The following is a 23,510-nucleotide window of genomic DNA, read 5'->3' as shown; positions in this document are numbered from 1 at the left end:
GTTTTTTAAATAGCAAAGAGAAGAAAAATACACCTATCTTTTGGAATATACCCATGGGTTACTGAAAACCAGCTGATTTTGGTCTCAGCTGACATTCTGGACAGAAACTCCTCTCTTTTTTTTCCCCTCTTTTTTATTTTAATGCTTATTTATTTTTGAGAGAGCGTGAGCAGGGGAGGGGCAGAGAGAGAGAGGGGGACAGAAGATCTGAAGCAGGCTCTGCGCGAAGAGCAGAGCGCGCCCGAAGCGGGGCTCGAACCCAAGAACCCGAACCGTGAGATCATGATCATGACCTGAGCTGAAGTCAGATGCTCAAGCAGTGAGCTGCCCAGGCGCCCCTGGATAGAAACTCCTCTTTGGAGCAGAGGAGTACTCCTCTTTGGAGTCCTACCGCCTCCGGCCCTTGATGTGCATTTGTGAAGTTGGCCAGCCCGTTTTTCTTTCTGTCTCTTAAATCGGACTTGTAGGAGCTTTTTGCCTTCACCTAGCAGGACAACAGCACTCGCTGCCGGCCCTGACTGAGGGGTGTGGCCAGTTTGGGGCTGGACGCCTGATGCTCCTTGCCCTTTCCAGATACATGCTGGCCACCTCGGCGATGACTTCATACTCACGAGCCCCGGAGAATAGACGGCAGCGTGGGTGACGTAAGAGAGAAGATGAAACTCGTGAAAAATGCGGGGGCCAGCCACCTGGGGGAAGCTCTGAGGGGCCAGGGGTCCTGGGCCCGCATCAAGGAGACACAAAGCTTTGTGGTTTGCTCTGGACGGCGGGGCGGGGGCGGGGAGGGGGGAGCGCAGCCCACGTTTTCCTGGGTGCCCTTCTTGGGCCCGTTCACCTTCCTGGGATCATAAAGCTCCTTTGGCCTGGGCCACTGGCTAAGGGGTTCCGCTGCTCCATCCTCGGGACACAGGAACCCTGGGATGTTGGAGGTCTCAGTAGGAGCTCAAGAATCATTCACTTGGTTGGGGCGCCTGGGTGGCGCAGTCGGTTAAGCGTCTGACTTCAACCAGGTCACGATCTCGCGGTCCGTGAGTTCGAGCCCCGCGTCAGGCTCTGGGTTGATGGCTCGGAGCCTGGAGCCTGTTTCCGATTCTGTGTCTCCCTCTCTCTCTGCCCCTTCCCCGTTCATGCTCTGTCTCTCTCTGTCCCAAAAATGAATAAAAAACGTTGAAAAAAAAAATTAAAAAAAAAGAATCATTCACTTGGCCCAAGCTCACTGGACATCTACTGCATCAGCTGGCAGCTGGTGAAGCGCGTGTCTATGCGATAGGGAGTGTCTGTCGATGATTCATAACAAGAATAGTACTAGTGATGATTATCGCTAAATTTACTGAGCATTTACTATATTTGAGCCCTGTTTTAAGTGTGGTATCACCCAGGTCGTAGCGGCAGAATTGGCACTTTGTCCAACTCAAAGATCTGCATCTGTGACCATCTGCCTCCCATAGCTTTTTTTTTTTTTCTTCAGGGAGTGGGGGACTCCATTTATTTACTTACTTATGTATTTTGAGAGAGAGCGAGCGAGCCTGAGCAGGGGAGTGATAGAGAGAGAGGGAGAGAGAAGATCCCAAGCAGGCTCCGCACCGTCGGTGCAGAGCCCAACACGGGGCTCAAACCTATGAACTGTGAGATCATGACCTGCCCCTAAACCAAGACTTGGACACTCAGCTGACTGAGCCACTCACGTGCCCCTTGCCGCCCCCCCCCCCCCCAGAGCCTTAGTTCGCACAGAAGAAACAGATAATGAACTTGCACACAGGGAGCCAAGGCGAAGGATAGCAGTGGGGCTGGCGGGAGGTGGATTTAGACAGTCAGGACTCACACACAAGCTGAGCCCTAAGTGTCGAGAGGAGCGAGGGAAGAACTAGGTGAAGGAACAGTGCTCCAGGAGGGAGAACAGTGTGTGCCAAGACCTCGAGGGAAGAAGGTTGTTCTAGGATCGGGTACAAGGCCACCGTGGCTGAGACTTTGTAAGGAAAGGGGATCAGACTCCAGGTGAGCTTGGGGCATCTGCCAGAGCCCACAGGGGTCCGAGGGCTGGGGCAGAAGCCTGGACTATATTTGATGTTTGGTGGGAGGCACCAGTGTATTTTGAGTGAGGTAGAGATGTGATCTGAGTAACATTCCAAGATGACGCTACATGGGCTGGAAGGGACGAGGTGAAGCGGACGCCTGACAGAGTCTGTGGCAGTCACTGGAGGAGGGCCCCTGGGGGCCCAAAGCAAGGTGGTGGCTTCAGATGGAGAAGACCCGGGGGCTGCTTAGAGAGCTGTTGTAGGGAGAATCCTGGGTGATGTCTTTCACGCGGGGAAGTGAGGAAGGCGTTCGTGGATGAAATGCTACAGCCTGCAGATCTTCTTCAAAATAACCCAGTGGGGGTGCGTGTGCGTGGATGGGGTAGGAGCGGTCACGGTAGGGGACGGCTGTGGAGCTGGGTGCTGAGGACAAAGAGCCCACGTGCACCAACGTCTCTACCTTTGCGATGTCTGAGATGTTACATAATGAAAAAGAAGGAGAAGGAGAGGATTGCCACGCAGGTGTCTGGAGTAAGCAACTGGGTGAAGGGCGGCAGTATTTACTGAGATGGAAAAGACAGAGAGGGGCAGGGTTGGGGCGCAGGTTGGAAATCGGGTGCTCTGTTTTGGCCGTGCTGTGTCGGGTTTCAATCAGAGAGCAAAGGCAGAGGACTATGAGCTTTTTGGAACAAGGCTCTGTCCCTTTCCTCAGACATTATTTTCCTTTTAAGAATTCTGCCAGCTCAGTGTTGGCTCTAACAGCCACCCCTGGCTTCAGAGTCTTCCAGCAGAGGCCCCTTAAGTGTCCCAGAGCAGAGATAAACCGTACCTGTTTTCTCCGTCTGAATTCTTCACCCACGGAAACCAGGAGCGATAATAGTGATTATTGATGTTTTAAGGCACTAAATTTGGGGGTAACTTGTTATGTAGTAGTAGATAATTAACATAGGATGCCAGTAATAGAAACAAGGGAAAAAACCAGTAGCTTAAACAAACTAGAAGCTTATGTCTCCTTGTATTGAGACTCTGGAAGCAGGCGACACAAGGAAGCTCCTATGGTGTCACGGGAAGCCCGGGGGCTTTTATCTTGTTCTGCTATCCTCACCACATGGCTCTAATTCTCAAGGTCACCTCCTGGCCCAACATAGCTGCTGGAGTTCCAACCATCACATCTGCATCCCAGGCGGAATGCAGGAGGAAACAAGGAGATAGAACTAGCCTTCACCAAGATTATTTCTATTTCAAGGAGCATTCTTAAAAATCTTTTCCAACACCTTCTCCTTACATCTCAAATCCTAAAATTCAGTCACGCAGTCACATTGTATGTGCCAGGGAGGCTGGAAATGTGGCCTTTCAGCCGGGCTCACTGCCATCGGAAGTAAAACTGGGGTTCTGCTGTTGAGGAGGAGAGGAGAGGAGATCACGGCCAGCAGGTAGCTGGTGGCTGCGGACAGAGGACGGTGGAAGACGCAATCTCCACGGGAAGGAGCTGGAGCCAGTAACCACCCCCCTGCCCCCGCCCACACACACACTGCCCATGCAGCTTCCTCAAATGTTTGGGCACCATGGAGTTTCTTCAAGTGGTTTCTGGACAAAGACCTGAACTCACTCCCAAAGAAGTGAGGCAGTGATGCCCAGGGAAAGCTTTGGTCTCTACCACCACCTTCCCCCCAACCCCCCACCCCCCCACCCCCCACCCCCAGCCAGCAAGCAGCTAGACTTTGCCTAAGATGCTAACATGTGGGCCTGACCTTGTCGCTTACCTGCTCAACCAACTTGGAGGCTCCGGTTTGCTCCAGCTTTCAGATGCGTTCTGGGGTTTGGTACCCAAGGCCTCAGCCAACTCTCCCAGGGCAGTCTGCCTCTACCCCTCTTCACGCTTCATGCCCCGCCCCCGTGACTTTGGGAATGCAGCTCCCATGGCCCGGAACACACCCTGCCCTGTCTCCGCCCAGGGGAATCGCACCCATGCTCGGCCGCCTTCTAGGGCCACCATGAGTCCTTATGGTGCCTTTGCACAAATCGGAAAAGGGTGCCTTTCTCCAGGTGGACGCAGATCCACGTCAGGGCTTGAGGGGTGGCCCACAGTGGATCCCACCCACATTTGCCCCTCGGCCCGGTGCACACCCGGCACAGGCATACATGCGAAGATGCCACTTCTGGGCGTGAGGGAGGCCCTTGTTTTGACCTTCCTCTTGGCCTTCAGATCCCACGCGCCGACTGGGGGCTGGCTGTCTCCCACCTTGTGTCCTCCAACATCCTTGGTGCCCGTTCCCCTGAACCACTAACGCTGACAGCCATCAGGGGAACTGAATTCGCACCACAGATCGTGGCTCTCCCCCCCCCCCCGCCCACTTTGGGGAGCAGTCACCAGTCCCTTAGTCCCCAGCAGGCCCAGCGGCAGAATGAAGACCCACCCCCCCCCCCCCCGGGCTAGAAGGGGGACCGCTTGGACACCGCCTTAGAAGTGCCCCAGGTGCCGGTCGGTTGAGTCAGCTGCAGCGACTCGAACCTGAGTCTCAGGCCCTAGGCTGGGCAGGGGGTTCCCTCTCGGCTTACCTTGCTCCTGGGAACACTGGAGTCCGACCCTGTGTCCCCTTCCACGACCGAGCATTGCATCGCTGACCCGGGGTAGCCCGTTGTGCCGGCAGTGGCCTTGGACCCACCGCTCAGGAACGCACGTGAGAAGACCTTCCATTTCATACCTTTTATTTTATCTGCATTCTTCTCTGCCTCCTCGCCCCCCTCCCCCCACCGGCCCCTCAGAGGGGGCGGAAACCCCATTTGGAAGGGAAGGGACTTCTCTCTCCTCCCTGGAGGAGGGACGGTGTCTCCTGGGCCAGGCCCCACTGATGGGAGAGGCAGGCGCCTCCATGGACGAGCAGGTGCATCGTCCAAGAGGCTGTGGCCAAGGCCAAGGTCCCTCGGATGCCCCGTGGCCCGGGGCCCCGTGGGTCATCAGGAAGGTGAAGAGCAGAGAAGTCGGGGGTGGGGGCAGTGGGAGGGCCAAGCCCGGGGTGTGTGCGCGTGGCTGGCAGAGGCAGATGTGGACTTCGTGAGGGACAGGGGCCGAGACCAGGGGATGTGGGCTTAAGGTAGGGCCCTGAGAAGGAACCCCGGGTCATAGGGGAGCTGGAGGTGGGGGGAGGGTGTACCAGGGAAAAACTGGGGGCTCGGGGGGGGGGGACGAGGCTGTGCTCTAAGAACCGGGCTCCCAGTAGAGGGGCTGTGCTGCGGAGTGTGATCAGGGACTGGCCCTCAGCAGAGACCAGAGGGCAGGCAGGGAAGGGCTTGTCAGGGCAGGAGGAGGGGGACTTCGGGCCCGTAGTGGGGCCAAGGCTACGGTGCCGCCCCACAGCCAGCTCCTCCGCTTCGTGGAGGCCAGCCCAACAGGGCATGGCCCCAAACCACCAATTTGTGCTTCTGGGTCGCTCGAGGGCTCCCAGTGCGGCCTCAGCCACGTAGGGCGGAGCCCAGAGGCGGCCCTGCGCTGCGTGCAACAGCTGTCCCCAGGACTCGTCCCCCATCTCAGGCTCTCTGGAAACTCGCCCCCCTGCCCTGCCCGAGAGGGCCTTAAGCCAGATCACCAGACGACAGTGCAGGGGTGGAACGTGGAACGTGGCCGTGGGGTGGGGGTGGGGGGGGTGGGGGGGCGGGAGCCATGCTGGGACGGTTCAGAGACTCAACTTCGGCCGCGGCCGCGTCCGTCCGCTTGCGCCCTCCGGTCCTTCAGTCTGTTTAAGGGCCTGGCCCCACCCCCACCCCTCGTGCGCTGGTCTGTTTTCCCTCCCGTCTTGGACAACGACCGACCGACCGCTCGGGCGTCGGAGCCCACGGTGGGACGGCGGGGAGGAGGCCGCTCCGGGCGCCGTGCGGGTCTCAGGGCGCACCCTGCCCGTCCCCCTGGCAGCCGCCGTCGCCGTGGACGATGAGCACCGGGAAGTAAAGGGCGTCCTCGTAACACGGTGGGCTTTCCAGGGGCTCCGTGTCCTCTGCCCGGCGCCCCAGCGGCCCCCCGCTCAGGCTCCGGAAGACCCCCGGGGTGGCCCGGCCCCCGGCTCCCAGGGAGAGCCGGCTGCGGCTGAAAGGCAGGCGGGGCCCGCTGGGCCGGGCGGGGGGCAGCGAGGTGCTGCTGAGGGAGCGACGGCAGCGCTGGCAGCCGCGGAGGTAGGCGCCGGCGCCCATGACCACGGCCTCCGAGTAGCTGGGCACCAGCTGCCGGTTGGAGCAGATGTGCCACTCGAGCTCGGTGAAGTCCACCGTGGCCACGCGGGAGAGCGGCGGCCCGCTGGGCACGGCCCCGGGCGGGGGCGAGCCGGCGCCAAAGAGCTTCTCCACCTGGTAGTGCACGTGGGCCGTGCCGTAGGCCGCCACGACGCGCAGCGGCCAGGACAGCGTGGCCGCGGACACCAGCCAGAAGACCCAGGCGCGGGCGTACCAGGGCGGGCTGCGGGGGTCCGCGAAGACCATGAGGGACTCGCGGAAGTCCACGTCCTTCAGGTGCATGCCCTCGCGGGCCTCCAGGTAGTCGTCCAGGCCCTCGTTGGCGCTGAAGAAGCGGGCCCTCTGGGTGAGGTACGAGGCCTCGGCCTCGGCGCTGCCGAAGCTGAAGCACTTGGTGAAGCGCAGCCGCGTGGCCGCGTGGTCGGCCAGGCCCACGAGCTCCTTGGAGACGTCGCGGACGCCGTGGGCCGAGTAGTCAAACTCGCCGCGGGCCGTGCGGCTGTCCGCCCGCTCGTGGTAGACCTGCGTGGTGGTGTAGGCGTCGCCGTTCCGGTAGCGGGTGATCTGGCGGGTGCGCCGCACGTAGTGGTAGCTGGTGGCCTTCCACCAGACGCAGGGCGGCGCCTGCTGCAGCCGGCGGATCAGGGCGAGCACGGTGTTGGCGTCGGTGCGCGGCGCCTGGCACGACCGCACGTGGCAGTGCCAGCACTCGGCCAGGTAGAGGAGGTAGAGGAGGGACACGAAGGCCAGCGGGATGTATAGGTAGCCGTCGGAGCAAGGGCTGGCCGGGTAGGTGGGCGGCGGGCCCCCGGCCCCGCGGGCCAGAGCCGCCTCGGGCCCCAGGACCAGCCGCGGCACCGTGGCCAGGCGACACCAGGCCACCACGGCGCCACAGGCATGGATGAGCAGGGTGAGCAGCAGGCACTTCCAGTGCGACTCGCGGCACAGGGAGCTTCCCAGGGACTGTTTCAAGGGCCGCTGCTGCGGGGCGGAGAGAGGAGAGGCGCGGGTCAGGACGGGGCCTCGGCCGCGCCTGGCCCTCTGCCGAAGCCCCGCGAGGGAGGCGGGGCGACGCTCCGCACTCCACGGAGGAGGAAACCGAGGCTCCGAGGGAGCGAGCCCCCTGCTCCGTGCCTCACCCTTCTAGCTCTAACTCCGTGGAGCCGCAGGAGTCCAGCTCGGGCCCATCTGCCCCGAGCCTGTCCTCCACTGTGCCCCATCATCTCCGCCAAGGGCACCTAGGGACAAGACAGACCCATCTCTGCCAAGAGAAGAAGGGACGCGACTGGCCACTGAGAAAACTGAGCGCTGGTCCCAGCTCTACCCTTCACTTGCCGTGTGGCCTTGGCCATATTCCTGCCCTCGCCGGGCCCCCGGTTCCTGGGCCTGTGGGCACGGGAGGCCAGGGCGGCAGGGGTCCTGACGGTGAAGAGCATGCGCTTTAGAGCCCCACCGCTCAGGAGGCAGTGCCGGCTCCACCACTGACCGTATGACTCGGGCAGGTCCCTCTCTGGACCTCAGTCTCCTCATCTGTAAACTGGGGCGTTTGTGAGGATTCAACGAGATCGTCCGCGTGGCGATCTCAGCACAGGGTCTGGCCACGGGAATAAATATTATTACTGTTTCCCTGAGACTCCCTCTGGTCCTTTGGTTCCAACTTGGAGACTCGGGAGAAGCTCTTAAGTGAGAAAGACGAAGAGCTGGGAACGGAGGAGGTGTGAGTCTGGGGGGAGCAGATGGAGCGCGTCCCCCGTCCTCCATCCCTCCATCCCCCATCCGCGCCGTGACGGAGGGGGTGGAACACAGCTGCTGGGCAGCAGGGGCCACTCCCGGGCCCAGAGGGTTTGGCCTGCCCTCCCCTGCCCGCCCAGCCCCCACCTCACCTCCAGGGGGCCTGTGGACACCGAAGTGGGGAGGGGGTGGGGAAAGGAGGGGAAAAAGAAAGAGAAGGGAGAGGTGGCCTGGTGGAGACAGCAGAGGTGGAGTCAAGGGGCCACGTCTCCAAACTCTGGGACCCAAGAGGAGAGGAAACGCCCCCCCCCTCCGCCCCGCCCAGCCCAGGGTGGCCTGTCCTACCCCGCCAGTCACCCACCACAGGTACACATCGCCACCACGACCCGCAGGGCCAGTCGGATACACGCACCCACACCTCCACACCCCCACCGTGTTTGTCACAGACCCACCAGCCACAGACGTGCGCGCTGCCCGTTCATCCCAGGCACCAGACCCTCCCCAGTGCCGGGGGCACAACCCCTCAAACCGGAACGTGGTGCCCAGGCGCACGCGCTCGCCCACGCACACAGGCACACACCCCACCCAGACCCGCCCACCACAGGACGCACACGCAAATACCAATGACACACCGACGGAGGCCCGGCTACACGCCAGACCCTCACCTGACCACAGTGCGCAACCCCCAACCCCACCCCTACTGCCACCTGACACCCACCCTAGACTCCGCAGAAGAAACCCACCCGCGACGGAACACATGCACGCATGACCACATCGCTCAAGCCAAGGCCCCCGCCGTCACCCGAGGTGTGAGGGGCGCGGACTAACATTCACACGCCCGCAGGCGCACCACAGCCGCCCAAACACACAGAGCCACTCACCACCTATCACCCCAGCACCCCACACGGGGCTCCAGGCCCCTGCGGACCCTCTCCCTGGCTAGGGCTGAGGAGGGGCCACCCTGGGGGTCCCAGCCAGCAGGAGGGGCCCTGTGGCCTCAGCACGGGGAGAGGGAAAAGGGGAACCGGAGGCCTCCTCCTTTCCTCTTTCCCCTCCTCCCTCCGCTCCCTCCCCCAAGTCCCGGCCACCGCTGCTGCATTGCAGGCGCCGCCCGGGCACCTCGTGAGCCGCTGGGCTGGGCCGGGGGCCTGACCCCGGGGCCTTGGGGGTGAGGGGCAGCGCTGCGGAAGGAGGGCGCGCAGGAGCCGGGCGCTGACGTCACAGGAGGGCGGGGGGCGGGAAGAAGGGGCGCGCGGGGTTGGAATCGCCCCCTCCTCCCTTTCCAGCCGCCCCACCCCGACCCCCACGCGAGCCCCTAGCCTCGCAGGGCGCCGGCTACCCTAATGACGTCATTGGCAACAGGGGTTTGGGGACTTCCCTCCTCAGCTCCCGTCCTGGGGTTGGCCCCTTCCCTTGTCCCCCTCACCCTGTTCCAGCCCCGGCTCCGGCCCCCCAACACACAGCGGCCGTACCTCCTCCCGCAGCGGCTCGCCGTCCGGGATGAACTCGGGCACCTCCCCGCTGTCTCCTCCGCCGCCCTCGGGCATGGTGTCCTGGCTGCTTGGGCGGCCCGGGCCCGGGCCCCGGGCATGATAGGGGGGGAGCGCAGAGGGCTGCGGCGCGGCCCCGAGGGCGTCCGCTCGGCTCGGCGGCCGCACAGGGAGTGCGCGGAGCTCGAGCTCGAGCGCGGTGGCGGCGGCAGCGTTGGCGGCCGCGGTGCCCGGCGCCCCGCCCTCCGCTGACCCCGCCCCCGCGGCACCCGCGGCGCCGCCGGCAGCGCCTGGCACCGGCGGGCGCTGCCTCCGCCCCCGAGAACCCCAGTCTGGCGGACCCAAGCTTGGGTTCCCCTCCCGCCGCGCTGGCGCTTGCGACCTTGGCCGAGTCCTTGCTCTCAGAGCCTGTTTCCCCTGCTGTAAAATGAGGACAGGGAATCTCGAAGATGGGTAATACCCCCCGCGGTCCCGTCTCTGAGGTGTAGGCCCAAGCCTAAGCCCACCTGGACCCCACCCCGGAAGCCTTGCGTGTAGGGGAGAAAGCGGTTACAACCCAGAAAGGTGAGATACGCCTCATTTGCTGGCCCGAGGTGCGGGCTTCACGTAGAGCAGGCAGGTTGCGCAGGCCAGGACACCCAGGGCCCCAAGCTTCGTGACCTTGGGCCTGCACTTTTCACCTCAACCTCCGTTTTCCCATCTGAGAAATGGGAGTAGAAAGGTGCACAAGCATTCATCATGACGTACAGGGGAATGGGATCTGTCCTTCATGGGAGGACACCCTCATTCCACGTGGTGGCCCCAGTGTTGTTCCCTGGCCCTCAGGGGCCTCAGCCCATCTGCCTCTGGGTCTGGACCTAGCCCTCAAGGTAGACAATCAGTTGGTGGGACACAGGGAACTGCAATGCTAGGTTGGGTTGCTTTACGGCTTTTTTTTTTTTTTTTTTTTTTTTTTTTTTGCAAAGGGAACTCAAAGACCATTCAGTTTAATATCCCTACCCATTTGAAGATGAGGTATTGTAATGGTCGAGAGAGTAAAGGACTGACCCAGGGCTACATTTATTTATTGATTATTTATTTATTGGGCACAGATGTTTATTGGATATCTTCTATATCCAAGTACTGCGCTTGGCACTGTGAAGACAAGGGTAGGAGTGGAGAAAGACACAGGGCCTGTCCTAATGGAATTTACATACAGGGCAAAGTGGTGTTCCCAGAGGGAGCCTAGAACTCGGCCTCCAGGTTCAACCCCCAGCCAGGTCATTCCTCTGTTCCCTTTGTCTCTCTGAGACACAAGTCAGACTGATTCTTTTTTTTTTTTTTCAACGTTTTTTATTTATTTTTGGGACAGAGAGAGACAGAGCATGAACGGGGGAGGGGCAGAGAGAGAGGGAGACACAGAATCGGAAACAGGCTCCAGGCTCCGAGCCATCAGCCCAGAGCCTGACGCGGGGCTCGAACTCACCGACGGCGAGATCGTGACCTGACTGAAGTCGGACGCTTAACCGACTGCGCCACCCAGGCGCCCCAAGTCAGACTGATTCTTAAAGGATAACTAGACTTTCGACAAATGGATATGAGGAGGAAGGGCATCCCAGGTGGAGGGGACTTTTGAGCAAAGACACTGCGATTAGACCACGTGGGTTGTGTTCAGACAGTAGGAGAGTAACCTGGTGTAACCAGACACTGGCTAGCTAACTAGAGGCAGATCGCAGAGGACCTGATTTTGCTCTCTAGAAAGTGGTGGCTGAAAGTGTGTGAGAGAGGCCCCTGAAGACTGCTGCCGAGGAGGGTGCGAGTGGTCAGAAACTGGGCGGAGAGGAAGGAAACCCCAGCTTCACTTTAAGATGGGCGGCAAGGGCAGCAATGACTCAGGAGTATCAGCTGCAGCTTCAGGAGGTGGATCAGCACACCTCCACCCCCTAAATCGGCTGGACCACGGGAGAGTTGACGGGCCAGGACTGGTGCAGGATCCTGTCCCAACGAACGATACCATCCAATCTCTGGGACTTCAGACCTTCTGGATTTTTCAATATTTGTAATGTACGTGTGTCTCAAGAGCCCAGACCCTCAATCAAGAGCTCAGACCCAATCTTTGGGATTTCAGACCTTCTGGAATTTTCAATATTTGTAGTGTGTACGTGTGTCTCAAGAGCAGCAGGGTCCCGGGGTCTGCAGGGTAGCCGTCAGTGGCTGTGGGATATTTCAGCACCGGACCACGGACAGCACCCGCGCGGGAAGGAGGGGTGGGAGCGGGGGGAGGAGCCAGCTTCCGGGGCTCGCTTGGCCGCGCTGTCACTACCCGGCGCGGCCTCCTACTAACACCTCGCGGGTTGCCTGGGCTCCGCTCCAGGGCTGGGGGGAGTATGGAGGACGGGAGAGGAAAGAGAGCATTGAGAGGGAGAGGCAGGAGCCCCGAGGGGTGGGACTTGATAGAACCCCACCGACCCATCCCCTCCTGGAGCACATCCGGCGAGCGAAACTTGGTTCCCGGACTCCCGCCTCCTCCAGGTCTCCAACCGGTGTAGTCGTGGCAGGGCGAGCGTCAAGTACCCCACTGCGCAGGCGCGGAAATAATTCTCAACACCCTCTTACTTTAACCCAACTATTGGCTGTTCTGGGCACAAACTAGCAAACGCAACATCCAATCCGAGAGTGCCTCGAATTGCTCCGCCTATCCTCCTCCCGGAAGTTGACTACTGCCGAATCCAATTCAGCGAGGCCGCGCCAGCAGCCAATTGGGATAAGGGAGGGGCGAGTTGGCGCCGCCGAGGAGCCAATGGCAGGCGACGGAGGATAACACTGCGGACATGGCGGCTGTGGTCGAAGAGCTCGCGGACGTGTCGGGCTTCTCCATAACCTCAGTCGGTGCCCAGGGTGCGGAGCTGCTGCCTTATTAGTATTCTCACCCACGAGGCGGCGCAGCGGGCCCCTGGGGAGAGCCAGCATCGCGGCCATGGCTTATCACTCGGGATACGGAGCCCACGGTGCGTGGGGCGCGGGGCGGGTGGGACGCGGCCCGACCGGCCGGAGGAGGGTCGGCGGCGCGGCCCTCTCACCCCGAGGGAGAGGGGCAGCCGTGACCGCTCCCCGGGGCGGCGGGTGTCTTTCGGGTTTCCGCCCTGCGCGACTCAGCAACGCGTCCCGGACTTCGCCCTCGGCCCAATCCCGAGATCGGGCGGTGACAGCACAGCTGGGTTGCCCATGCTAGACCAGCACAAACGGAGTCTGCCTCCAAAACTTTCTTTACCTGTCATGACCCTGGTAGGGGCCCTCGCCACTGCGCAGGGCCTTTGGGTACTCAGCTGTCTTCTTTCCCACTCTTGTTTATGCGGGATGCCTTCCCAGTTATCTTCTCCACCTAGTAAACTTCTACTCACTCTCCCAAGGCTCAATTCAGAGATCACTTCCCTTGAGAAGACCCCCAGAAGCCCCCAGGTGGGCAACCACTTCCAGGTGCTGCCTTAGCTCTTTCTTTGCCTACATTTAACACCTCTGGGAAAGGGTCCTTCTTCAAAGTTCTTTCTGGATTACCTATCCCCATCCAGCATGTATTTCACTAACTGATTGCTTGGTGCCCCCAGGACCCATACAGGGCTGCGCAGTCTGGGGAGGGGGTGGTGGTTTGGGCTCATGCTTGGTATTCCCGTCACCTACTCTAGTACCTACAAACCCACAGGCTCCAAGCACAGGGCCCGGGCAGCTCCAGATCCCCCTCCCCTCTTCGATGACACAAGCGGTGGTTACTCCAGCCAGCCAGGGGGATACCCAGCCCCAGGAGCCGACGTGGCCTTCAATGTCAACCACTTGCTTGGGGACCCCATGGCCAACGTGGCTATGGCCTATGGCAGCTCCATCGCATCCCATGGGAAGGACATGGTGCACAAGGAGGTGTGGCCTGCCCCCAGGGCAAGGGTGGCAAGATTTCTGGCCAGGGCTGGGGCATCACGGGATCCCACCTAATTGTCACAGCAGCCCTCAGGGAAGGAGCACACCCTGGAGCACCCTGAGGTTTGGTGTGCAGCTTGCCCACAGCCTCCTCTCTCCTCTCCCAGCTGCACCGTTTTGTGTCTGTGAACAAACTCAAGTATTTTTTTGCTGTGGACACAGCCTATGTGGCCAAGAAGTTGGGGCTACTGGTCTTCCCCTACACACACCAGGTGAGCTGCCTACCAGGTGAACTGGCGGGGCCCTGTGCCTCCCTCATCCTTTCCCAGAGTTTGGCCCCCAGACCTCAACGCCCTTTCTTCTCTTCTCATCTTTTACTCCTGACCTGGCCGCTGCCGCTGCCGCCAGAACTGGGAAGTGCAGTACAGTCGCGACATGCCTCTGCCACCACGGCAAGATCTCAACGCCCCTGACCTCTATATCCCCAGTGAGTCTTTCTTTGACCTGGGCTGGGAGTTGTGGGGGGACCTGTGCCTCGAGGCACCAGTGAGAAGAGAGAGGCTCACGCGTCGATTCAGCATCTGCTTTTGGTGCTTTTGTGTGTGGCGATTGCTAGACGCCAGGTAGGCGAGAGTAGGGGGACCGGTGAGGGATTTCCTGGCTGTGCCTTCAGTGCCCTCAGGGTGTTCCCTTTGGAGACCTTCTTGCCTCTTGACTGGGACCATGTCCCTCTCCAGCCTGGAGCTCTGGGTTTAGACCTGGCCCTGCAACTTCCAGCTCTGGGACCTCAGGCTGGCTACTTTTATCCTTCCGGAAACCAGGAATAACCACAGTCTCTACCACAAAGGATTGCGGTGGAGCTTCAGTGAGGTGATGTGTGCTCAGCAGGAAGCACACTTTAAATCATTACTGTCATTGTTGTTACTTACCCCCCAAGTCCTGCTCCAACATTTCCTCCTCTGAGGAAGTGATCACTCCCTTATGGGCTCCCATAACCGCCCGTCCACCTGGCACATGGCACACGGGGTCAGGCCGCCCACGTTGTATAGCGGCTGGCAGACTCTGCATTTGACTCCTCTCTGTCCCGGGGCCTGTACAAGGCGCAGCCCATGGTGGGTACCCTAGAGTAGGGGTGAGTGTGCCCGGGTCAGCCCTCAGAGGGGTTGCTAGGGCAGCCAGTGCTAGTGAGGGCAGCCAGTCAGCCCAGTTGCTCTGGGAGGGCCACAGGTTCTTCCATCCTTCATTCCATTTTCTCTCAGAGCCACCTGGTAAGGCAGGAACTGCCATCTCTGTTTTCCATGTTGAAGCCAAGGATCAGAGAGACTCGAATCTCTTTGACGCCACGTAGCTTATAGGTGATAGAGCTGGCTCCTGACTCCAGACCCTGTGCTCTTTGGTGGGCACATCAGTTCTGGTGCTTCAGGGGGCAGAGAACAGGGCTGAGGAGTTGCAGTTGCTGTGAAAGCCCAGCTCCCACTGGCTCTGAGCTTTTGTGCAAACAGCAGAGGTAAACCTGGAGCCCTCTATGTTGGCAGGATGGCCAGAGCCATAGCCAGTGCCAATGGCCAGACGTAAGAAGAAGTCATCCTCATGGCCTGGACTCCAGGGACAGCCTGAGTTGTCTTCAAGCCTGTATTTTGGTCCTATAGTCTTGTGTGAGATCAGTTTGGCCCCTGCCAGCTCATCTAGGATTAGCAATGCCCTTGGCCTGTGATGTAGTTAGAGTCACAGCAGGAAGCTGGTAAATTTCCTAGCACAGGGATAGGGAAGGAGGCAGCTTGGTGGTCCTGAGAGAAGGGTCAGGTAGCATTTACACAGGGAGAGAGAGCTGAGCAGGCAGGGTATTGGGGAGCTGACTATGGAGGCTGAGCATGAGGGGATATGCAGGGAAGGAAGTATAGGGAGAAGGTGGGGAGTGTAAGTGGCCTCAAATACCTAGTTAGGGGGTTCGGATTGAGGAAAACAGGCTGACGGCATCTCTCTGGCTCTTGGCAGCAATGGCCTTCATCACCTACGTGCTGTTGGCTGGGATGGCACTGGGCATTCAGAAAAGGTCAGTGCCAAGGCCCTCCTCCGTTCCTACCAGCTTTCCCTCCTGACTGCTCTCCTCACCTCCCCAGGGGACCTGTGGCAGGTCCTAAGCCCACCCCATGTCCTCAGGCTCAACCTGCCAAACAGGATGGCTGGTGTCTGAACTCACCCCCACCCCCACCCCCTCGTGGCCACAGGTTCTCCCCAGAAGTGCTGGGCCTGTGTGCAAGCACGGCGCTGGTGTGGGTCGTGATGGAGGTGCTAGCCCTGCTCCTGGGCGTCTACCTGGCCACCGTGCGCAGTGACCTGAGCACCTTCCACCTGCTAGCCTACAGCGGCTACAAATATGTGGGGTGAGTACCCCTGCACTCTTTCGCACTCGTCTCGGGAACTGTGTACCGTTGTTAGATCAAGAATGTATGGAGAGCCGCTCCGGGAACACAGGGGAGAAGGGCCTTGAGCTGGGGTCGTGAAGGAGGTCTCAGATCCAGGTGCTAGGGCTGAGTCCTAGGCCTGCCAGATTCATTTTGAGTCTAGGACCCTGTGGGGACAGACTGGAGATAAAGGGCCCCAGAGGTGGTGGTCAGGGTCTAGGCTGGGTGGTGGGGCCGGTCTCAGGCCTGGATCGTTGGAAGGTCTCCAACATCTTCTTTCTCCTCTCCCCCCACCCCTCCCAACACCCCACACCCCTGCAGGATGATCCTCAGTGTGCTCACAGGGCTGCTTTTCGGCAGCGATGGCTACTATGTGGCACTGGCCTGGACTTCGTCTTCACTCATGTACTTCATCGTGAGTCTGGGGCTGCCCCTCCCGCCTCTTCCCCCGGGGTTGGAGCTGGGGCCGAGCCTCCCCATCCTGGCACAGCTTCAGCTCTCTCCTTTCTTCTAGGTGCGCTCTTTGCGAACAGCAGCCCTGGGCCCCGACACTATGGGGGGCCCAGCTCCCCGGCAGCGTCTCCAGCTCTACCTGACTCTGGGAGCTGCAGCCTTCCAGCCCCTCATCATATATTGGCTGACCTTCCACCTGATCCGGTGACCTTTGGCTCCCACTGGCACTGATTTTTCCATATATTGAAGATTTGATTTCCTTGATTGCATTTGACCCTTGTTCCTGGGGCCTGAGGTGGTGGTGGTGGTGGGAGGGGGGGGTGGTCTCCATTGCCCAGGGTTTATCGGGCTCTAGGGACCCAGGGGAGGGCTTCCTGGAGTTGGTGGTCTTGATACTGCTTTGAAAGGCAGATGGAAGGGTTTTAGCAGCAATAGCTGTTTGGCTGTGACCAGGAAAGTGAGGACAGAAGGGAGCAGCTGCCAAGGAGACCTCGAAGGCCTCTCTGATCCATCTGAGGGGGTCCCTGGAGGGTTCGATGGGCCAGTGGTTTGAGCCTCTGTCCTGAGGATTTAGCTCAGGGCTGTCCCCTATAAGTCCCTTTGCCCCCATGTCCTCTTCAAGCCTTTCAGGAGCAGAACTGGGGCCCACGTGTTTGCAGTAGTTTATTCATATTTTGTCACAAATGGCCGGGGAGGGGGTGCCGGACTCCTCCAGGCAACATAGAAAATAGGTCCAAGAGACAGGACAGGCTGGGGTTGGGGCAAGTGGGAACGGGGAAGGGGGAGATCTGGAGAGAGAGCCTGGGGGAGGGGAGAGGGCAGACTAGGGGTGGGGCTGCCCCCCTGCTGAGCCTGCTCATTCCCGGTGTGGGTACCCCCCCACCTGCAGGGGGAGCCTCAGGGTGGGGGTGGAGGGGGGTGGCCTAGAACTTCCAGGGTCAAGCCCTGCCCCTTGGCAGGGCCTGTGTCCCCCCGCCACCCCCCCCCCCCGAAGTGGACAAGGCTGGAGGTTCCACCCCTTCCAAGACTGACTGCCATGCCTACAGGCTGGCAGAGGAGCCCCTGCCCCTATTTAGAGCTCTGCCCAGCCCTAGTCCAAGGGGAGGGGGCTCTGAAGGCGGGAGGTCCCCGCAGCAGCAGTTTGGGGGGGGGCGTGGAGAGGAGGCTGAGGGCACCAGTGCCCCCTCCCTCCCCGGGGCTGAGGCCTCTGCGGCCGAGGGGCAGGGCTGGGGGTGCACAGGCGTCCGGTCCATTCTGGGCTTGCTCCCTGGCCGGCTTCCCCCTTAGAAACTCACCAACGTATAAACCATACTGTGGGGAGATGAGGCAGTGAGCCAAGTCCTGAGTAGGCCCAGCTACTGGCCACCCCCCCCCCCCCACCATACCCTGGGTTGCCCTCAGTCCTCAAGGGAAAAAGGCAGAAACTTGGGGCCCAACCACTCCTAGGATTGGAAGCATGCGACCTAGAGCATCCCTTCCCTGACTTCTGACTGCCATGAGCAGGGCCTCCTCACCTGTACAGGTAATAGAAGAAGGAGAGCAGGTAGAAGGCAAGTTTGCACCAGGACTCCTTCTGGCAGTAGTTGAGGATGTCAGCATTCATGATGGAGACCGCATCATACATGACCTCGGAGCCATCCGCAGGACGATGGAAGTACCTGGGGTGAAGGAGGGGCCTGAGCGCCCACCATCAAAGCGTCCACCCCCATCTTGCCCCTGCTTCTCCACCTCACTCCCCCACGCCCCACCAGGACAGTTTCCAGAGGTGGGAGAGAGGGGGATGTTGAGGTCCTCACCTCCAGAGGTGGTAGAAGAGGAGGGGGATGTTGAGGCCCAGGGTCACCCACTCTGCTGCACACAGAAACATCAGACAGAAGAGGCCGTGGATGGAGTATTCTGGGACCACCAGCTGGGGAGGGAGGATGAGAGGTCAGCTGCCCGGTGCCAGGACAGACCCCAGCTTCAAGGGCACAGAGGGGAGCTGGGATTCGGGAGGTGCCCCCTCCCCCACCGTGACCTCGGGATTAAAGGGGTCTCTAGCCTCCCACTCTCTCCCGGTGGCGGAGCTGAGCAAGCAGGTCCCAGGGGGGTAAGGCCCTGGTGCGGGTCACAGGAGAGTAGGGCTGAGCTGGGCTAGAAGCCTCCTGCTACCAGCCCTGACACTGACCTTCCTCAGGAGGCAGCAGATGCGTTCGATGTTTTTTAAACGCTCGCGCTGTAGGGGGAGGAAAAGGCCGCCATGGGGGAGGCGGAGGAGCGGGCAATAGGGGCGTCCCCCCCCCCCCCCCACGCCCGGGGCGCCCCCCCTCCCCCTCCCCCCGCCGCCACCGCCGTCCCTACGTCTCCACGTCCCCGGCCGACCTGCACGTGGCCGCCAGGGGGCGCCAGAGCAGCTTGCGGCAGGGCAGCAGCCGCGCCGTCCCCATGGCAACCGTCGCCATGGAGGGACCTTCACCCGCGTCTCCACGGCAACGGCCCAGAGCCTGGCAACGGCCGCTCCGCCAGGAGGAACCCGAGCCCCGAGCCCGCGCCAGGTGTTTGCTGGGGGCGGGGACAGACAGGAAGGGGCACAGCCGCCGGTCCCCCCCCCCAACACCCCCTTCTTCCCGTTCCCCACCCACCCCCCTTCGCCTGCGACAGATGGAAAGACAGACGGACGGACACACCTCAGCACAGCACATGTATCACTTACTGCCCGCGCTGGATTCCCCTGATCGATGGGGTTCTTGAAGTCGGTCCGCAGCTCGTCAAAGGCTATGATCTGGGAGAGGGGCGTGTGCCCGTCAGGGCGGGGGCAACAGTTTATGAGTCCCCCACCCACCCTTCTGTGGGATAGGAATTCACACATGGGGACTGGACCAGATGGAAGCTTGCTGCACAGGTGGAGAAACCGAGGTTGAGGGAAGGGCAGGGCCTGGCTCAAGGTCACACAACAGTCTGGAACAAGTCCTAGTGTGCTAATGCCCAAGTCAAGCCATGTTCACGATGCCTCCACCCAAAACATTCCAAGAGATGGTGTCTTAATCTGCCCTGTGCTGACCACTGGGGCCCCAGAAGCCTGGGACACAGCCCTTGCTTGAGAGGACCTCATATGCTTGGGAGGACTGTGAACTATATTCCAGGGTGATCAGGACTACTGGGGTGCTTGGTCCAGCGTTAGAAGCGATGGGGGGGGGGGGGGTGGTCAGACTGGACTCGGAGTGGGTGTTCGGTGAACAAATGGGGGAAGGGAGTCCAAACATCAGGAACAGCAGGTACAAAGGCAGAAGGTTGAGAGACTAAGGAACGTTCAGGAAGCTGCAGATTTCATGGGGCCAGAGTGAAAAGAGGGAAGGAAGATGGGAATGTGAGAGATGGGCTGCAGATGCTGTAAGCTCAGACCAGATGTTTGGACTTTAATTCTAAAAGTAATGGGAGCCATTGAGGGGTGTAAAGCAGCAGAGTAGGGCGGCCAGGCTAATGTTTTAGGATAGATGAAGCAGGAGGTACACATTGGCTAACAGCCCCAGCCAAGACATACATGATGCCTACTCTGTGCCAGCAGCTTTATGTTTACTAACTCATTGAATGCTTGCAACAAGCTGATGACGTAGGTACTGCTATATCCATTTTGCAGATAAAGAAACTGAGACTGGTTAAGCGACTTGTCCAAGGCTACACGTAGCTAGTCAGCTGTAAGAATGGATTCTAACCCAGACTCCAGAGTTAAAATTCTTAACTGCTTAGGCCAGGCCAGAGAACTGTTGGGGGTGGGTGGGGGGAGGACTCACGTTGATAGTGATCTGAGTGAGGAGAATGGCAGTGAGGGTGGAGAGGTGTGGACGGATTCCAGAGCTATTTAGAAGCCAGACTCCAGAGGGCTTGAATGGCAGCAGAGTGGAGGCAGAGGGGCCCAAGTTGCCTTTGGGTGTTCGGGCATCTGGTAGATGGCAGTGTCCTCATTGGGATGGGGAACTCCTGGGAGGAACAGGTGTTTGAGGGGATGATGGGACAGACCTGGGTGGGGGGGTGGGGGGTGCAGCTAGCATGGGAAGAGGTCTGGAAGAAAAGCCTTCTGAGATCCCCTCCTCTCAGCACCAGCCCTAGGACGGGGCACGCACAGGGCCCACACCCCCAAGCATCTCAGACCCCAGACGGCTTGGAGGGAGAGAACATGGGCTTCCTGGAGGGAGCTGGGCCATCTGGAGCAGCACCCCTCTCCCCATGAACTCTGGGCAGCCACCTGCCCGCCAGACACAGCAACAGGGTCCAGCAGGGAGCGGAAGGGTGCCGTCTGTCTGCCCCAGAGCTGGCACCACCAGCAGGCAGCGGGTGTCATGCCTCCCACCCCCCAGGCTGCCTGGCGCTGACTCAGCCCCCTGGAACAAACAATCCCCCACGATGACAGCTGACACACGTCAGTCACCATCAGGGATGCCTAGCAACCAGTGGGGACTGGGTCAGGGTCTGGGGTGGGATCTGGGGTCCTGCCCTGGAAGTTTCTAGTTCTTACCAACTTGGATTCAGGACCACACCTCCTATGCCCATCCCCCAACTCCCTTAGTAGGACATGTTCTGGGCACTATGATGTATATACAACAAACCCATTTTGCCCACAAGGAATGCCCACAAGACTCGGCATGGGTGACTTGCTAAGACCACCCAACTAAATAGTTAAGTGAACACAGTGCTTGACACATAATAGGTGCTCAATAAATATTTGTCGAGCCCTTTCCCCCAGCCTAGGAGCCCCACAAGGGCAAAGCCTGAGTCTTATTCATCCTTGACTCCCCCACAGCTACCTAGAGCCTGGTTGTCTCAGCGCTTCCTATTGACACAGGTGTGTTGAATGGAGGGCTGCTCCGAGTGGTCCCTAAGGATAGGGACCACCAGAGGGTCCGCAGGAGGCCTCTGGGTGGGCAGGGGTGTGGAAAGGGGCTTCTTGAATTCCAGGAAACTTTCTCCCAGGAGCTGTTTGGCTCTGTGTTCCCAGCCTGCGACCCTCAATTTCTTCCAATCTACAGGACCCCAGCCCTCCTGTCCCCAGACCACACATAGGATTGTCCACTGCCCTGGGATGAGATAGGAGAGATCGAGATGGAAAGGGGGGGCGGTATGGAGGCAGAGAAAGAGGAAGATAAGAAAAAGCAACTAAGAGACCCACAGAATGAGAGAGAGAGAGAGAGAGAGAGAGAGAGAGGCACAAAGCCAGGCTTAAGGCTGGAGATGGGGGGTGGTGCATGTTGTAAAGTGCCTGTAGGGCCTCACTCCTCACACAGGAAGGGTGCAGAGTCCACAGAATCCTGATGCCAAGGAGACAGGCAGCTGCAGGGCAAGGGGGATTGTGAAGGGAGAGCTTGGTCAAGGGCCAGGGAGGATCCGGGGCCAGGCAGCATGTCCCAGGAAAAGAGAGAGGAAGTGGGGAGACCAGGAAGGAAGCAGGTGAGGTGATGAGGAGGAATCGATAGGAAGGAAAGAAGGGGATACGGGGGGGGGGGGGGGGGGAGAGACTGGAGAGGGTGAGGGAATCCCCCTAGAGAGGATGGAGATCGGGAAGATAGGTCTTGGTCATGGGAGCAGAGGATGCCGAGATGGACAGGCCAGCGCTGACCGAGACGGGCAGTCCTCATTGAGGGGATCGGGGTGGGGGCCAAAACCTCCGAGGACTGGAGGAGGGAGGGTGGTCAAGGGCCCCAAACAATGAGCTGGAGACTGAGTGATAGTTCTTGGTGACAGGAAGGGAGCCAGGCAGAGAGGGCTGCTGAGGAGAGGGCCCCAGACAGAATGAGGGAGAGGGACTCTCTCTAAGGGGAGGTGATTAGGATAAAGGATGAGAAATGGACATTCTGAAAGATCAGGTGTGAAGCCACACCAGAGTGAGAGACAGACCAAAGGGGACACACTAGACAAAGGGGAAAGTGGGCAGGAAGAGGAGGGGAAAAGGAGAAGTGGGGAGGAAACCTGCTGAGAGGAAGCCGGTAAAGGAGGGGGTAGGGAAGCCTGAGGGGAGCTGGTGGTGGGGACTAGGTCTCTGGGGCCGCTTAGAGCCAACCGCAGCTGGGTCAGGGAGGTGAGTGAGAGGGAAAGGGTTAACAGGCTCTGCGATCTGTGGGTCCTGTAAACAGATGCAGTTGCCATGGCAACCGGCTCCATCACTCCTGGCTGGAAAAACCCACAAAGGGGGGGCAAGCAGACAGACAAACTGCCCGACAGACAAACGGGGGCGACTGGATTCGGGGGTAGGAGAGAAGGGAGCAAGAATCGCAGAATCCTGCCCCACTCCCCAAGACGGCATGGGGCAGGGGAAGGGGGTCAGAGACCAACTGACATACCCACAGACAGGCGGGGGCGGCGGAGGAAGGGGGCTCCGGGAAGGAAGCTGACGACGGGAGGGGGTGTTCATGGGGGCGAACAGAAGCCGACCAAAGGGGGATAGAGGAGAGGAGGCTCCAAGTTTCCCCAGGCCCTGAGCCCATCCTCCCGGACCCTCCCGCTCTGTGCGCCCCCGGCCCCCCACCCCGCCCCCAGCCCCAGCCCGGCCTTACGTGCCAGATGACAAAGAAGATGAGGGAGGCGCACAGCACCAGGGTGAGCATGTAGCAGAACGCGGCGAAGGTGAACGCCATGGCCCCCGCGCCGGGCGACGGCCCGGGGGGCGCCAGCGCGGGGCCCGGGCGCAAGGGGACGCCCCCCGGTCCGCGTTTAGGGCCGGCCGGGCATGGCCCGCAGGCCTTGGGGGACGCGGGCGGCGCGGCCGGGGCCGGGGCCGCGGGGCCGTGGGGCGCGCGGGGCGCGGGCCGGTGGGCTCTGGGGGCGCGTCCGCTGCCGGCTGCCCGGGCCCCGATCGCTCATCCTGCGATCCCTCGCCCGCGGCTCCCTCGCTCTCCAGCCCGCGAAGCCGGCGGGGCGGAGCCGGGGGCGGGGCCGCCGTGCTAGCGGCCTCGGGCGGGGCTGGGTCTCCGCGCGCCCCTCCGCTTGCACAGCCCGGCCCGGGAGCCACCTCCCCGCCCCAACCTCAGGGACACGTAGGCAGGGACGCACATCTCTGGCAAGTGCCCGCCCCCGCCCCCCGCGTCACACAACGAGCTCGGTCCACTCGGACGAGCACACACACACACACACACACACACACACACACACCCCTACCCTCACATACGTGTTTTGTACTTTGGCCGGGAGGCCAGGCTAAGAGGTCTTAAAGTGGGAGGAACTTGGCACTATGGGGGGGAGGGGGGGGGGACACCTGGCTTGAATCCAGGGCAAAGCTGGGAGACGGGCTGAAGGAGATGCGGGCCAGGCATGATGGGGCACATCTGCGGCCCAAC

The 23,510-nt window shown here is 60.6% G+C and overlaps 3 protein-coding genes across 3 annotated transcripts; 1 reads left to right on the top strand and 2 right to left on the bottom strand.

Annotated features, from left to right (window-relative positions):
- Nucleotides 1–5,658: 5,658 nt before the first annotated feature.
- On the bottom strand, nucleotides 5,659–9,709 carry TMEM151A (transmembrane protein 151A). The gene is made up of 2 exons (XM_058689730.1): nucleotides 9,443–9,709; nucleotides 5,659–7,220 (listed from the first exon to the last, which is right to left on the bottom strand). The coding sequence occupies exons 1-2, from the start codon at nucleotides 9,515–9,517 to the stop codon at nucleotides 5,895–5,897; spliced, it is 1,401 nt and encodes a 466-aa protein (XP_058545713.1). The 5' UTR covers nucleotides 9,518–9,709; the 3' UTR covers nucleotides 5,659–5,894.
- Nucleotides 9,710–12,257: 2,548 nt separating this feature from the next.
- On the top strand, nucleotides 12,258–16,470 carry YIF1A (Yip1 interacting factor homolog A, membrane trafficking protein). The gene is made up of 8 exons (XM_058689728.1): nucleotides 12,258–12,447; nucleotides 13,140–13,351; nucleotides 13,516–13,620; nucleotides 13,757–13,835; nucleotides 15,344–15,401; nucleotides 15,577–15,732; nucleotides 16,075–16,168; nucleotides 16,268–16,470. Exons 1-8 carry the CDS (start codon nucleotides 12,417–12,419, stop codon nucleotides 16,412–16,414), a joined length of 882 nt encoding a protein of 293 aa, XP_058545711.1. The 5' UTR covers nucleotides 12,258–12,416; the 3' UTR covers nucleotides 16,415–16,470.
- Nucleotides 16,471–16,856: 386 nt separating this feature from the next.
- CNIH2 (cornichon family AMPA receptor auxiliary protein 2) lies at nucleotides 16,857–23,176 on the bottom strand. The gene is made up of 6 exons (XM_058689729.1): nucleotides 22,731–23,176; nucleotides 18,899–18,967; nucleotides 18,374–18,421; nucleotides 18,003–18,115; nucleotides 17,721–17,864; nucleotides 16,857–17,517 (listed from the first exon to the last, which is right to left on the bottom strand). The coding sequence occupies exons 1-6, from the start codon at nucleotides 22,809–22,811 to the stop codon at nucleotides 17,490–17,492; spliced, it is 483 nt and encodes a 160-aa protein (XP_058545712.1). The 5' UTR covers nucleotides 22,812–23,176; the 3' UTR covers nucleotides 16,857–17,489.
- Between the last annotated feature and the right edge of the window lie 334 nt (nucleotides 23,177–23,510).

Source organism: Neofelis nebulosa, chromosome 10, assembly GCF_028018385.1.
Source record: "Neofelis nebulosa isolate mNeoNeb1 chromosome 10, mNeoNeb1.pri, whole genome shotgun sequence".
In the NCBI taxonomy this organism is placed as follows: domain Eukaryota; kingdom Metazoa; phylum Chordata; class Mammalia; order Carnivora; family Felidae; genus Neofelis; species Neofelis nebulosa.
The sequence above is the reverse complement of the archived record's forward strand: the minus strand, read 5'-3'. Positions and strand labels throughout refer to the sequence as shown.